Genomic DNA, 16,460 nt, shown 5'->3' on the forward strand with positions numbered 1-16,460 from the left:
TTCAGTATCTGTCAGCTCAGTTGGCTCTGTAGTGCAGGTTTTACTCCAAACACCCTTGGGGAGGCAATTTTCTGCTGAGTAAGAAGGTGCGGTATTTACATAGCTCTTTTCCTGGGGTTGTTCTTTAGAAATTGCTCAGTTGTGAGAGTGACTTGGCCACAAGGGTTTCTTTTTTGGTAACTGTTTCTCCAGGTTTTGGTCTAGATGGAAGTATTTTAGAATGAGAGCTAGACTCACCTTTCAGGTCTGAGAGCAAATCAAGATGAAATTAGGAGTTGCTTCCATTTTCTGGCTGTGGGGCTGCAAGTCATGCGGACAGCAATACCCAGCAGATGTCTGCACGCTGGGAACTGCTGATATCGGAGGATCGAGGCGACCAATTCCCAAAGCAATCATCAAAGATTCGCGCTAGTTTGCGTCGCATAGTTTCTGTTAGATCAAGCACCTCACTGTGATAAACTGTGAGGGGGAAGGGAATGAGGATGTGCTTCTAGTAAGGGACAAATCTGCATTTCTAATTTGATCCCAGAAGATCTAACCTGAGGCCAAAAAATCTGTAAAGAGTAGTGAAAATCAGTGCACCTGCTTTAAACTAAAACAGGACAAACAGGGACAGGGAATTGGAGCTTTAGAAATATATAAAAGTAAAAAAACCCCAACCAACTGACAGGCCTCCATGGAGGCAGGAAAAAGAACTCTCCCCAGCCGCCATGGCCCAGTAGAGCTGCCTGGGATCACAGTCCCTGCTTTCTGAAACACGAGGTCACGTCTTCCCGCCTGTCCCAGGCGTGACCTGCCTCCTCTGGGGCGCAGCGGGAGTGCCAGGCAGGAAGAGGCACGCTTGCACCCCGGGAAAGGGCAGCAGCAGCGGCAGCAGGTGCAGTGCCACTGGGTGCCCCGTGAGTTCAGTGAGGCAGAACAGCTTCTGCTGCTCGGCCTGGGGCAGGGCAGCTCCGTGCAGCCTGCGGCACTGCCGTCATGGAGGCTGCGATGAGTTTAGTGTTTGTGACAGATTGACAACCCTGGAGACTGAAATGCTGTAGCCACAGGAAGGATGCAGAGAGCGAAGTGACAGTGGCAGCTCACCCTTGCTCACGTCCAGCCTACACGTGTCTAGGACTTGCATGGCTGCTGCTAGTGGCAGGTGAGCCACTGGCTTTTCTCTGCTGCTTTGCAGTGAGCTGCTCTGAGACTGCACTACAACCAGAGATAGTAAACAGAGATTCAGACTTTCTTGAGTGAAACTGGCTCTAAATGGTCCAAGTGTTTTTTTCCAGAGAGGAAATTTGCCATTTTTGTTAGTTGCTTGCTTTGAGTTCATACTGTCATGTTCATTTCTGTAACTAGCAGGCAGGAAACTTCTCAAAGAAGGCAGCGATCACATGACTCCAGGAGCTGATGTTTGAAGGGAAAAGGAAATATAGGTTGCGAGACCCAGGGTCCAGGACAGACTGTACATTTACTGGTGCTGAAACACATATTGCACACAGGCTTGCTGGATGTCAAAGACATTCAGTTTACCCTGACTAGAGGTGAAAATTAAAGAAACAAACCCCAAAACATAGACTTAGGACCTACTCCAAAGCCCATTATGCGTGAGAAAAGGACTCACATTGGCTTAATTGGCAGGTCAGGCCTTTCTTAAACAGGCCTGATAGTCAATTTGAGTTCTGTAACTGTAATCTTTCTAAACATAAAACTTTCATGACCTTCAGCGGAAGGTATGTGATACTACCTTCCATTGGCTTAACAACCTCAACCGTGTTTATTTAACGCACTATAATGGACTCTTTCGTGCCACTATAATATACTGGATAAATAAGACCTGTTTTCAAAGTTTATTGCTTAAGAAAATACACTTACCAGCTTACATCCCTTATCTTGTGGTTTATGAGAAAATAGAGCATGTACTCCAGCATATACAATAGACGTAGCACCCAGTCCTGCACTCTTAGTACTTGGGAAGTGCAGATGAGGGTCCATATATCATACAGTTATAGGAAGTAGGTAGGGAATAACAACCGTTACTACATATTTGCACATAAGTGAATGTGCATGTAAACCTGTCAGGCTCTTGTCCAATGTTCGTATGATTTTTTTAACCTCGTGAAAATACGAAGCATACAATTTGATTTAGGCTCCAAAGGTATCTGAGGAAGCCTGGAATTTAATAATTAAAGCTGACACTAGCGTCCCTCCTGTCATTTGGCTTTTGCCTCCAGCAGCAGTGGGTTATCAGCCTCAATTACAAACCTTTTTTTCAAGTGTTTGCTTTTGTTAGGCATCGGTATTATCTGAGCACACATATTCTGTCTTTATGTTTTATGTAATAAAATTTAATAGACTCCACTGATGCTGCAAGTTGGCGTGAAGTCATTTGGCACGCTTGATTCAAGGGCTAATAAAAATAAGCCTTCCTGTTATTGTACATGGTAAATACTGAAATTGATAAAACCCTATAAGGATCTAGGTTTATAGTCCAATGAAATCTATACTGATTTGTATTCCCAAAGGCTGGAAATTTGAAAAAGGCATAAAGCCTGGCCCACGCTCAGGTTTCAGACCACCCAAGTTGTTCATGAGGGGTACGACTTTTTTGAAAAGTGCTCGTGGCTCCACCCTTTCTGTGCGTATAGTAAAATGGCAGGAAGGGCTTCGTGCTCAGCAAGGCAGATTCCCGCCCTGGTATGAGGAGTTGGAGTATATGAGCACGTTCGTCCCAGTGTAACTCTGGCCATGTAACAAGCGTTAAGCTGTTTAAGTATGCAGGTCAAAGTAAAGTGGTTGGCGAGTTACCGAGTTGAAGGGTTGAACCTAGTTCACTTTCATTCCTGTGATAACGGAAGGCGCAGAACAGGATTGAAACCTGAACTCGGAGACGGTTTTTTCCCATACCTTTGACAAGCGTTGATTTCAGCCCACAAGTAATGGACTTCATCGGGTGTACTGATGCAGTATAGCGGCCTGTGGTCCGTTATCATCGCTTCATGGAAAATGCATTTCTATCTGTCCATTGGTATTTGCAGAGATAGCCTTCCTGTAGCTTTTTCTCATAGGAATTAATTTTACTATAGCTTCCATGTGAGAAGACGTATGCCTATTTCTTAACAATCCCACTTGAACAGTTTAAAGGGAGCGCTTCTTTTTCACCCGATTTATAATTCCTCCTATAGCCTAAAGGACTGCTGGAATCAACATTAGTCTTGGAGTTGTCTGTCACATTCGTGTCCCAACTTCAGCCGCCGGGGCTGCCGCTGGGGGTACGGCCCCGCGGGCGTTGAAGAGCCGGTGGAGGGCGCATGGAACGATGCCTCCGTGTTCCTCCCTTACATCAACATTGGCTACCGTGTCAGCCTTGTCTCAGTTTTATTTCCCTGAAACAGGAAGAATTTTTGAAAGAAAAGGTGGTCTGCAGCTCAGATATTAAATCTGTGGAAGTCTGTAGGGGGCTGCATTTCCACACTGTGAATTACTTGCCTGTTTCCACCACTCTACTCCCCCTCCTGCTCTCCCCCCCAAAAAACGTTCAGTTTTCTTAGAGGATTTCCAAGCTGGGACATACATCATTCCTCCGGAGATTACGATACGTCATTGGCTTGTCAGGCAAATCCTAAAGTTTGCTCATTGTGAACAAAGACAGCTCCCATGCATCGCCAGGGCTGTCAAGTGTTAATTTTAAAGATTCGTATTTTGCAAAAAGAAGAAGAAAAAAGTAGATGTCAGGAAGAAACGTGTATGTTCCACACGCATGCTTTACACTTTGCGCTGTGAAACATGCGTATCTTAAAAGGGAGTTTGCTAAAGTGAGTTAAAGGAAACCAAGCAAATTCAAACCCAGATTAAAAATGTGAAAAGGCATTAAGTGATTATCGTCAGTCACACAATCATACATTTTGAAGCTCAATGCACCCATTATTATGTATTATCGTAAGATTTTTAATTAGTAGACAACCCCATTTTGTGTATTAAAGTTTTTATTCCTTAGTAAGAATTTTTTTAATCACAAAATAGTGTGGAAATATTTAGATAATAGAATTCATGGAGTGCTGGAAAATACTGAATATAAAGATTGATTTCTAATATATCACATACTAAACTGTTCTAAAACAGCTGGTTTCTTGCAGACGGGATTTATTTTTTTAATAATTTAAGACAGCATAAGCTTGTATCAAGCATAAGCGTTGTAACAAAAGTGCAACTTTTTCAGCAAATCCTCCCAAAAGATATTTAACTCCAAATATCATTAACACATATTTTCTCCCTACAAAAATAGCATGTCAGACATCATTAATTGGATGTATTAACAACTATTTACATACAGCCACTCTGTAGGCTAGTAAGATTTTTTTTTTTAACGTTGTTTAAACACAGCGTTTGAGGCAAACAGTAGCAACAGCAGCAGCAGATGCACCAAACGGACCGACAGACCCCGGATAGGTACTCGCTCCTCGCCAGGCTGTTGTGTCTCACCTCTTACATAACATTCAAGTGAGATTTCTCACAGTGCTACCTTGGCAACAAACTAAAAATATCTAGGCAAGGTCTTGGTTTAAGCCTTATTATAAAAGCTTTATCTGTGTGATTATCTGGCGTCTGGTTTGTCTCCAGAAAGGGAAATCGCAGTATTTGAGCATGGGATGAGGGGAGAACCCATACAGGAAACTTACCCCAACCGGTCTAATCGTTTCTGATGGCACAGCAAGGTGTTTACCTACGGCCTCCAGTTTGTGTCATTCGGAATTTAGGATAAAAGGAGTTCAGGCTGACAAGTTGCTCTGTGTTTACTTGGGGGGGGGTGGTTCTTTTTGTAGTTCAGTGCAGAAACATTCATTTTATACAGCAAGGTTCAGGGAAAAATCTCTTGGGAAGATACTTAATTAAATAAAGACAGGGTGAGAACAAATGCACTTGCCACACCTGTATACCTTAGCCAAAAAAAATAAAATAATAAAATAAACACAAGGTTACATAATGGGTCTGACCCTCCTTCCCTTGCACACCCAAAACTCGCTGGAGCCAGCGGCATCCCCGGGTGCTCAAGGCACTGCAGGTTTGGGCTCAGGGTCCACCCCTCCTCCCGCCGGTTCTCAGTAAAGTGCTAGCACAGGTGCTGGGGTCTGCCCTCCTTCCCTCGCCTCCGCCCCCCGCCCTCACCCCGAGCCCACCCCGGTCTCCCGGAGAACAAGTGCAAGTTCCTAAGTGGGACTTAGGGACACCGTATAAACCCATTCCAAATAAGGTGCAACATTTAAGTTACCTTATAGAGAGGAAAAAAAAAAGTATCCTTACTATTTTTTTCTTCCTTCTTCTTCTTTTTTTTTTTTTTTTTTCCTTAACATATTTATGCATTTATAAAGCCAAACATTAAAAAAATACTGAGTAGCAAATTCTATCCTTGACGCTCCTCTGCGGGGGCAGCGCCGGGACCAGCCGCCTTGGCAGCGGGGCTCCCCGCGGGGGCGGCCGCTCCCCCGGGCCCGGCCCCGGCACCCCGCGGCCGCCAGCTCCCGGCGCCGCCCGGCCCGGCCCCGGCGACCCCTGGCAGACGCCGCCCTGCCCTCCGTAGGAAACCGGGGGCGCAGGTGCCGGCCCGACGGCCCCTCCCCGCCCCGCGGCGGGGCGGCCAGTCCGAGGGCGCGGCAGCGGCGGCGGGGAGCGCGTGGGGCCTCCCGGCCGGCGGCGTCTCACGGGCCCTCGGCGCAGGGCTCCTCGGCGGCGGCGGTCTCGGCCTCCTCGCCGGGCTCGGCGGCGGCGGCGGCGGCCAGCCCGGCGGCGGCAGCGAAGGGGTGCGGGAGGTGGGGCGTCGGGGGCAGCCCGGCGGCGGCGGCGGCGGCGGCGGCCGCCTTCTCGGCGGGGCCGAGCACGGAGGAGAGGCAGGGGAAGGAGGCGGCGGCGGCGGCCGCGGCGGCGGCTGCCTGGGCCGGGATGCCCGGGTAGAGGAGCGGGATGGGGGCGGCGGGGTAGAGGTACTTCTCCAGGCTGCCTTTATCCAGGAAGGGCTGCATGTAGGCGGCGGCGGCGGAGGGGGAGATGAAGTAGAAGGGCAGGCAGAACGGGGCCGCGGCCGCCGGCTGTCCGAAGGGGACCCCGCCGCCGCCCGCCCCCAGGGCCATCAGCGAGCCCAGCAGGGCGGCGTCGGGTCTCACCAGCGCCGCCGCCGCCGCCGCCGCCTCGGCGCCCCGCGCCGCCAGCCCCGGCGGGCCGGGCAGGGGGCTGCCGCCGCGGTCCAGCTTCAGCCGCTTGGGCGCGGGGGGCACCTCGTCCCCCGACGGCTCCTGCTTGATGGCCAGGGCGGGCAGCGCTCCCCCGGCCGCCGCCGCGGGGCCGCGCTCGGGGCGCGCCTCGCCCTCCCCGCCGTAGCCGCTGTCCGTGTCCGTGTCGGTCTCGGCGCTGAGCTCGGCGGCGTGAGTCCGCTGGATGACGGGCACGCAGTTAGCCTGGCCCTCCGGCTTGTGGCCCGGCGCGCAGGACGGGGCGGGCGGGGAGGAAGAGGAGGAGGATCCCTTGCTGAGGGGGCCCGGCGGCGGGGAGAGGAGCTGGGGGCCGGGGAGGAACTGCGAGGAGATGGAGTGCAGGTGGCCGAGGAGCTGGGCGCATCGCTGCTCGCGGGGGGTCCAGCTCTCGAAGCGGGAGAGGTACTGCAGCACTTCCTTGGCGCACGTCTGAAAGCCCGAGTGGAAGGCGTCCAGGTCGGCCTGCACGGGAGACTTCATGGACCGCTCCCCTGCGGGGGAGACCGAGAGGGGACAGCGTTTGCTCGCGGCTCCGGTGTGGGGTGCCCCGCTCCGCGCCTCCCCCCGCCCGCCCCCGGTGCGCCCCCGCGCCGGCGCCCCCCGGGGCCCGCTTACCGTTCTGCAAAGCGATGATCTTCTGGTGCTGCTGCTCCGTTAAGGCTGTTAGCGCTTTCAAGTGTTTCAAAGTCAGTTCCAGCACCACCGCTTTCTCCAGGTGTCCCAGCGTCTGCAAAGGCAAGGGATGGGGGCGGCCCGGCTACCTCCCGGCAGGCTTTGGCCGCCGCCAAACGCCGCCTCCGTTAACTTCGGGGAAACTGGTCCCCGCGAGGCTTTACGGGCAGGGCCGCCGCCGCAGCCCGCGGGCGGGCAGGCAGGCAGGCAGGCAGCCCGGTGTCCCGCGCCCCCGCCGCCCCGGGGGCTGCGCGGCGGGCAGGCTGCCGGCGCCTGCATCTGCATGTACTTATACGCCCCTCTGCACCTTACCGTCAATTTCAGATGCTCGGGCAGTAAATCCTTCAGCTGGGCAATGCATTCGTTAATCCTGTCTCGCCTCTTCTTTTCTATCAGTCTGTGCGGCAGTTTGTACGTTTCCTGCTCAGCAAAATCCGGGAAAGCCAAGCGTTAGACAGAGTCCCTCGGCACGGCGATCAAAACCAAAACAAATGTCATGCCGACCACATGCCGCGCAAATTGTCGCCGAGGCACCGCTCTCCCCGCCGGGCCAGCTCGCTCGTAAACCCGCTTGCAGTTCGGGGGCAAGTTAAAAGCGCAGCCCCCCGGGGATGCTGTCGGCAGTGAAGCTGCGCTGTAAAATTCAGCGAACCCCAAATAAGCGCTGAAGCGAGAACAGCCCCAGAAACTCACTCTTACCTTGCTCTCGTCCCTCTTCACGCCTCTTTTGGGTTTGCACATATAGAGGGAAGGGTAGTCCAGCCTGGAGAGAAACACAAAGCATCGGCGAGAGCGAGAGCTAGCCTAGCACCGCCGGAGCGGGCAAACCGAGCCCCAGCGCCGCGCGGGGAGCCGAGCGCTCTGCCCGAAGGGCCGCGCACGGGACCGCCCGGGTCCGCCCGCGGAGGGAGGCGAGCCCCGCGCCCCGCCGGGGAGCCGGCTCTGCTCCCTGCGCTTCACGGCACTTTCTCAAGAAGACGACGCGCCGTGGAGACGCGAGACGGAGACACTGCCCCGGCGCCTTACCCTATAAAATCCCTATGCTCCAGTAGCTGCCTCTCCGGCAAGCGGGAGATTCCTTCATCCATGTCTGGCAGCGGCTGACGTTTCGTCGCTGCTTTTGACCGAGCCTGCGGGATGCTGAGACCAGTCTTCGGAGCTCCGCGAGCGACGCTGCGCACATGCAGCCTCCGTCCCCCTCTCCCGTGCAGTGGCGAAAGTGTGCGGCAGCTCGTCCCCCCTGCCTGCGCCGCTGCCGCTCCCCCTGCCCGCCTCGCTCCCGCTCCCCGCGCACACTCCCGCAGCACACGCTGCGCCGCGAGTTTGCACCCGCCGCCGCCGCCGCCGCCGCCGCCGCCGCGCCGCGCCGTGCCGTGCCGTGCCTGCCCGCGGGGCACGCGCGCCGCCAGCCAGCCCCGCACCCGGCTCACGTGCGGCGCGCGCCGGGCGGGCGCGGGGCGGGGCGGGGGGGCGGGGCGGGCGGGACCGAGGCGGGGGGGGGCCTCCGCGGGCTGCCGGGGGGGTCCCCGCCGCCGGCCCGGGGGCCGCCCTGCCAGACAGCGGCTTTCCCCCTGTTACTGCTATTGCTGCTATCATAATCATCGTCATTATTATTGCCACAATCGCTGTCACTATCACCGTGGGGCTGATTTTTCCAATTTTACTGTTATTACTGTCATAATTTTATTTTCATTATTTTATTTGTATTTGGGGAGGAGACCCGCCCGTGGAAAACGCGCCCACGGGGGATCGAGCCCCTGTCCCCGGGGCGCGCCAGCTGCCCGTGAGGCAAAGCGACTGCCACACCGGGGCGGGGGGGGGGGCAGCCGCCAGCCTTTCCCGGGGGGACGGGTAGGGGGTCACGTTTGGTATACGTTTTATATACATGTATTTACGGAGGCGTGGGCACGAAGACGCGCACACGCTTGTTTTCGCGGTGCGGCACCGGCAGCCCGCGGCGCTCCCTGGCTCGGCGCCGCCGTGCCGCAGCTCTCGCCCCCGCCGCTGCCGCCGCTGCTCCCGGCGGCTCTCCCGCCCGACCTTTGGACGGGAGCCGGATCTGCCTGCAACGCCAGACCGCCGCAAGATCGTTTCTTATATCCATACGGATATATATATATATCTGCGTGTATAGATACATAAAATATGTATACATACAACATAAACATATCCGTACTTTGACGCTGCGCTCCTTACGGGCAGCCCGCATCCCTGCGGGGCGCAGGGGGTGACATTGGGCGAGGATTTGCACCGGTGCAGCGTGACCGCCCGCGGCAGCCCCGGGACGGGGCGGGAACCCCCGCGTCCCCCCGCCCTCGTCCCTGCGCGCCGGGCGCGCCCGCGCAGCCCCCGCTCCCCGCCGGCGGCGGCACCGACAGCCGCCTCCCTAATCCCGTCTCACACTGGTACGAGCACAGGGCCGGCAACGTGACCCGACCTGCTGCCACATCACTGCCGCCGGCAGCACCGGGCGGCCTTGCCCCGCCGCCCCCCGCCAGCAGGCGCCGGCAGCCGGCGGCACCGGGCAGCACCGGGCACCCCCCAGCTCGGGGTACCGGGCGCCGTGCCCCTCCAGCCCCGCACCCCCCCTTGCCGGGCAGCCCGCCAGGACCCCCCTGCCCGCGGAAGAGGGGGGTGCTGCTGCCCCGAGGAAATGGGATGCTCTTCCCCGTGGCCCGGGCAGAAGCGCTGTGTGTGTGTCCCTGCGTGTGCGCTGTCTCTGCACGCCGGCGCGGCATGTGCGGCCCTGCAACGTGCGGGGTGTGCGGGGTGTGCAGCGGCCCTGTCCCCACGTGCTGTGCGGGGGGAGAGGAGCTCCCCCCCCGCCCCCGACACAGGGCCGAGCTGGCTGCTTTCTCTCCGGTATTCCCGGCGGGAAGCGCAGGCGGGAGGTGTCAGCAGAGGCGATCCATAGAGATGTGTTTATCCCCCCCCCGCCAGCCCCGACCGCTCGCCTTTCCCTTGGTCCAGCTTTGCTCCCTGCCTCCCGCAGGCTCGCTCCTGGGGGGGCCTGCCCCCCATCCCGGCGCGCAGCGAGGAAAGGGGCCGTTTCGGGCTCCCACAGCAGCTGGGAGGGAATTACCCCAATAAACAAAGCACCTCCCCGCCAGCCAAAAGAGAGACGAGAGCCTCGCATCATTCCTTTCTAGAGATCGTGCTTTACAGGTAACCTTATCAGGAGGGTAACTCGTGATTTTTACACGCGGGGGGCTGCTGAAACCACGCTGCCCGTACGTAAAGTGCGAATGAGGTTTTAGGAGCAGCTCTGATGAGGTGTCAGAGGCTCCTGCTCGGCAGGCGAGCGAGTGGCACTGCAGGCTTGTATAGCTCTTTCCCTGTTACCCTGATGACATTTTCACACTGTCAGTGCAACTAAACTGGGGGCTAAAAATAAACAACATAAATGTATGCCACATGCCTATAGGTTATATTTGGGGATGTCGGAAGGAGAGGCTTGTGGACTGCTACAGGGATTGTTGGGAGAATCCGCTGCCAGTCAGAAAAGCCAACTGTTACAGAGGCTGGACTATATAGACCGGCTCCCTTGGGAAAGGGGATTGCAGACTGCAAGTGAAGTTTGCTGGGTGTCAGCATGTGCCAGCGGTAGTTAACCATGCAGGGTGGCTACTGGTTGCCCCAAGTTGGGCATCCATGTTGGACATCTAAGAGGGAGCTACACGCTCTTTTGCTAGTCAGTGGAGAGAAACAAGGACCTTCAGCATGAAATTCCTCTCCTCCTGGCTGAACTGGTCTTTGAGAAAGCATCAAGAAAACTGGAGGCACAGCCCAAATAAAAGAAGGAGCTTAACCCTGAGGTAAAGCACATGGAGACCTTTTGGGGGAGTGCTGACTCAAAGGGAGCTTGAACTCTGAAAGAAAAGACAGTTTCCTCCAGCCGATTCCTCCCAGGAGCAGGAGAGCAGGGCTTTGCATGGTTTCTATAACTAATATATGGGGTGGGGAGCAGGGGGTGAGCATTTCTGGAGCATGTCCTTATGGAGCACCTGGAGCATTTCTGGAGCATCTTTGCCAGCTTCATCCTCTCTGGAACAACCTGCAAATCTTCAAATTGTGGAAACAATGTCCGGAGTGAGACTCGGCTTCTAGGAGGAGAAGTCCTAATGCTGGGTTTCCTCTGGAACAAAGTGGGAATGGAAATCGAAAATTACCAAAAGATGCAAAACATGAGCTGAGACAGCTGGAGACTTTGCAAAAAGAGTTCAAGCAACATCTGGAAACTTCTAAGAGAGGTTTATAAGAGGTCACCTGCAGACAAGGATAAAAGGCTTCAGTGTCCAGAGAGAGTGCAAAATTCTCCTGGAAGATTCCCAGTTTAAAATGGCAAGATGGATCAAAGCGGTGATCAGCAGCATGACTATCATGGAAAAGAATGTTTTCCAGAAAATAAGAGGCACAAGAAAAGCTTTGGCAAATTTACAAGCCAAGATGAACCACAGCAAAGAGTTAAGAAACTGAAGAAATCACTCAGAAAAGGAAATCAAAGGTTTGCAGGTCAGCACAGGAAAAAACAACCTCCTGCTGTAGACAAGGGCTAGCCGTAAGATTGCCTACTACCAAACACTCGCCACCATTTTCAGTCTGCAGGAGGAAGGAATCAGACTGTCTGTCCCAGCTGAATCAGTGCAAAAGCCACGGTCTTTGAGGAGAATACATTTGGGAGGTTTATTCAACTCAGTCCATAACCACGGCGTAAGGGAACGGCTCTGAAATAGGGTGTCTAGGAGCCAACTTAATGGGTTCAGCTCTTATGGCAGCGAGTACTTGCCTTCAGGAAAAAAGATTGAATTATCTAGGCTGGCTGTATGACTAGAATCAACCAGCAAATTAGAGAGAGCTGGTCAGCTGTGTGCTACAAAGTGGGGGACAAAGAGAATTCAGCTGCAGGATCTGCATCATTTTGGTTGAATAACAAGATAGTACTGAAGACTTCCAGGGTAAATGGACATTGACCTATTAATAGGTTTTCAGTTATGGGATGACCAGATTGAGACTGGGGAAAAAAATGAAACAAGAGCACATAAAAACCTGAGCTGGGTGAGAAAAAAGGTCCATCTGTCCCGGAGCCCAGCAGGAGGTGCCTCGGGAGGAGCAGATGAACAGAGCATGCACGTAATGAAAGCTTCCCAGGCCAGTCTCCCAGGTCCTGGTGGCTCGTGGTGCACAGACTACCTGAGGCAGAAACGGTGTCTCTGTGTTTAATGGGAAGCCAAAGACGCGTGAGAGGCAGAGGAATTTGCCAAGGTCCTTAAATCAGGGCTGCAGCAGAGCATTGGGCCAGGAAGCAGACACCGGTGAGAAGTTGGTCGGTCACCGGGGGTCCTGGCAGTGCAGCTCTGTGGCTAACCCAGAAGAAAAGAGAACTTTCTATTTCAAGAGACTGCAACACATACCTAAGGTATGTAAAACGAGAGAGACAGCGGCCATGCAAAAATGCAGCTGAATTCAGAAGCAGAAATAAAATAACCTGACTGTGGGAAGGTGGTAGGCCAAGACAAGACACAACATGCAACGAAGCCTTCGCGGTGTTGCAAAATGGGGAAATGGGGGTAGATCCAGCTTGGAGGGCAGAGTCAGGACCACATTTTTGTGCAGGACTGTTACAAAAACCTTACAAGGAGGAGATTGGTCACAGAGGCACTCCTAGGCCATGTGAAATGAATGATATTAACAGAGATGCCCCAAAGTCTACCAAACCAGCCAAGCTAGACTGGAACTTGGGCTAATGGTGGCCAAGCTAATCTGCTTGAAGTGGATAATGGTGACAGGAGAGCGTAGACACTTCCAAACCTGGGAAAGTCAGATTGGTGAAACAGGGGCACTGGAGCAAAAAATGAGGCATGATGTTGTCCTCAGTGCCCTGTGGTTGTAAATGTGTGATAAACACCAGGAACTGTGCCTTACTTACCCTGTCAGTTTGGAAATTCCCTTTAAAGACATGTTTCAAGTGAAGCAAACTATTTGCAGGTAGCTGGTCTGCAATGAAAAGCTGTCCTGTCTCCCAGGGCAGTAAAAAATAAAGGTGGCTCCACTCTGAGGTTGCTTCCAGCCCTGACTGATGGAAGGGTCTGAAACGTGCCTGGAGATCTGGGGCCTCCAGAGACTCTTACCCAACAAGTCAGTCAGATCTTGTGGATATGAAACAGAAATGATCCCCATCTGTCTGCTGGATGTTTTCCAGGTGCAGCAATCAGGAACAAGTAAAACAACCTTCCCCCTAAGTCCCCCATCTGAAGTCACTAGAAATGTGAATGAAGACACCTTGGATGATACCATTGGGTTCAGTTCGATCATTCACAATAGATCTAAAAGCTCTATATTGACAGGCAGAACGGAGCTGAAAGATGGGGAAAATTGCTGTCTCAGCAAAGCCCAGTCTGGCAATTTAGTGATGGTCAGGAGCTTAAGTAATGCACCAGCTACACTGGAGAGGCTGGTGGGGAAGGCATGGCATGCCACGCAAACAGGAGGCCTTGGATGGCCTCAGCCTTTCAAGAAGTCTGTTGTGCTTAGGCTATTTATGGGTGCATGCCGAGACCTTTGAACAAGAAGTGGTAGGTGCAGGTACACATGGTTTGTGAGAAGTTCAAGGCTGACAGTCTGTAACTGGTCCCAAAGGAAAGGGAGCTGTTCCAAAAGCAGGTAACTTAGGTCCGCCACAGAACTGCTGATGGGGAATTTCCACTGATAAAACCAAAACTGAGAGTGCATGGAGCTGGCCCGCTCCCCAGCCACTTGCGGAGGTGCGGGTCGGTAGGACTCTGCTCCTATTACAGCAGGTTTGTTTGTAGATTTGCTAAGGTTGCACAACCTTGCACAGGCAAGATGACAGAGGGGGAGCATTTCAGTGCCCAACAGAATGAGATTTAGCAGTTTCAACTAGTGCAATTCTTGCCAGTGGTTAAATTTACTGATAAGTTGTGTTGGTATTTGCACAGGAGGAACACTATAGTAAGGGTAGGCCATGCATCCCTGCAATAGCTCATTCTGTGAGCCTAGGAATCCTGAATGCAATTTGTCCGAGTATTAAGGAAAATGTCAATTTTGCAACTGCACAGTTAACTAGACGCCTGGGCATAAATGGTCTAGTGGCAATGCCTAGTCCAGGCAGCACCTCTGGGGCTCGGTGCAAACAATGTCATGGATCTGAAATGGAAGAGTTGATTCTTCAAGGGGATGAATGCAGAGAAGGAGATGCTTGTTTCCTCTCTTACAGCCTGTAGATGTGCAAATGCTTCTAGTTCACCCAGGAGAACCGAGGAAGGGCAATGCCAGGGAGGGAGCGTGGGCTCCTGAACCAGTCCACGCCAGAAGGTGCATCACAGAAAGGATCCCAGTAGGATACAACTAGCAAATGAGCTGGGAAACTCAACTGTCCTGGAATTTGGAGCGCAATGAAGTGTATCTTTGGAGTACCAAGGGAAAAGCATTCTGGTCATGGTGAGAAAGTTTGGAGTTAAAGGTGAAATACTGCATAAAAGTTACAGTGTTTGGAAACAAGCTGTAGAGCACCTTGTTAGGTGATGTCTGGAGCAGGAAGTTCTGAGATTATTATTTTAAAACTGCCAAATGTTTTGAACCATACTGGGTTTCTATAGATTTCCAAAAAGCCTTAGTTAAGCTAAGGGGAAAATCCTATTGGGTAAGATTCAGGAAGGATGTAGAAAATGTGTGCAGGAGATGAATGCCCCTATTGCAAATAACGGTCCCACAGAAACACAGAGAGACACCATGAAATAATGTCTGACAGAGTCATTTCATTAATGGGCTGCGTTGCCTGATATTCTTGGGTTTCTGTCTGAGGCAGATTCTGGGAGCTGCAGACTATTTCACAAAACGCCCTGAAGCTTGTCTGTTAGGACACTAGTGCCAGATGTCCAAGAGAAAGACATCCTCTCCCTCCAAGTCCTAGGAGGTATGGGAGGATTGCACAAAGCTCAAGGGAGAAACACTGAATCCAGAACATTTCAGCAGATCTGTGAGGTGGTTGGGATCCCTAAAACATCTCCATGTGACCACAGCCTGAACGGTTGGTGGGATGTTTTTTTGCAGACTCTTACAGTCTACTGCTTTGCTCCTCAGAACTGCATGAAGTGGTAAGACCCAACATATTCCAGTCCTTTTGAAGGCCTCAGGAGTAGCAAAGCACTTCTTCACCATTTTGGTGAAAACCTAAGGACTCCAGCGTGCCTCTTTATGGAGTTTTGGGAGAAGAACAAAGACTTTTGCATCATGCATATAAGCACATCTTCCCCTTTTTTTTTTTTTAAGTGGAAATCTGGGATATTTTAGTCTTAGAAAAAACAGAGTGAGAATCTTAAAAAGGATAAACCTAGAGCAACACTGTAGGACTTGCTGTATAAGGGCATACAGTACTGACCTGAATATTTATGGTGGTATACAGAGTACAGTGGGGTCCTGAAACAAAATCCCATGCTGTACCACGTGGCCCATTAGAAAAGGTACTAGGGCAAACAAAACTTCAGGGTTTTGCTCTCCCCTCCCTGCAAATATAGTTGTGAAAAGCCGAGGCTGGAGAAGTTGAAGCACAAATCCCCGTCCTCCCTGCTAGCACCAAACGGGCAGAGATTTGCAGGCAGGCTGCAGGCGCACTGCACGCACCTCGGGAGCACTCTGGGAGTGGCTGCCTGGAAGGGAATCAAGGAGCAGAAAACTACGAGAAAGGGGAGTACAAATGTTTTGGATTAGTGACAGTAAAATACCTTACTGAAGCATACTGTGTAATTACAGGTAAGTAGGAATGTGTCATTCATCGCTTCTTAAATGATTTTCCCTCGTTCTCCGTGTGGTGCGTTTATTAGATCCTTGTCATTTTGAGCTCCTTCAGGATAAAGGAGGTGGCTGAGAGGGCAGGTGTGGAGCGGGGCTGAGTCCTCCTAAACCCAAGGGTGCAGGACAGGCAGGACAGTTGCCCTCCTCTATAAACAGTAACCATCCCGTCCCAGACACTTGGCTGCAGACAGGTAAGTGCAAAGAAGCTGAGAGAGAAGGCAGAGAAAAAGCCCAGTGAGCGTTTTTGGGTACAAGTGCTACTTGGAGCAGGCTGGCTCTGAGCAAAGACCCAGGCTCCTGTCATGCAAATCCTCCTGGGTTCAGGGAAGAAGACCTGGGGTTTTTATGAACAAAGACTCTAGGTGAGAGAGCCTCTAAATTCATAATTGGTTTTTCCCCAGAGCTGGGATAATCTTCAAGAACCCACATTTTTGATTGACCTTTAGGGGCAGAAGACAGAATAGTGTTTTCTCTGTCTCTTTCATCGTAGACCTTCTGCTTAAAATTGCCCTCAGGCCGTCCTGCCTGTTCTCTTGCTACATGACAAGGGTGCATAAGGGCGTACAGGTCTGGAAGCATTGAGCTTTTTAGCTAGAAGGACGGGGAGAAATCAGGGGATCTGTTGGTGCCTGTCTGCTTCTGTCCCTCTGCATTGTATAAAGAAACAGATAGCACTGGACAGGCAAGCTGAACTATTCCCTGCTGACCTAGGATGGGTACCACCTGCAGTCAAGCCCCAGACCA

At 52.8% G+C, this 16,460-nt stretch overlaps 1 protein-coding gene across 1 annotated transcript; it reads right to left on the reverse strand.

Moving 5' to 3' along the window:
- Nucleotides 1–5,684: 5,684 nt before the first annotated feature.
- Nucleotides 5,685–8,074, reverse strand: BHLHE41 (basic helix-loop-helix family member e41). The gene is made up of 5 exons (XM_059817097.1): nucleotides 7,932–8,074; nucleotides 7,605–7,668; nucleotides 7,218–7,325; nucleotides 6,849–6,960; nucleotides 5,685–6,724 (listed from the first exon to the last, which is right to left on the reverse strand). Exons 1-5 carry the CDS (start codon nucleotides 7,991–7,993, stop codon nucleotides 5,685–5,687), a joined length of 1,386 nt encoding a protein of 461 aa, XP_059673080.1. The 5' UTR covers nucleotides 7,994–8,074.
- Between the last annotated feature and the right edge of the window lie 8,386 nt (nucleotides 8,075–16,460).

The sequence above is a fragment of the Gavia stellata genome, chromosome 4, assembly GCF_030936135.1.
Source record: "Gavia stellata isolate bGavSte3 chromosome 4, bGavSte3.hap2, whole genome shotgun sequence".
NCBI lineage: Eukaryota > Metazoa > Chordata > Aves > Gaviiformes > Gaviidae > Gavia > Gavia stellata.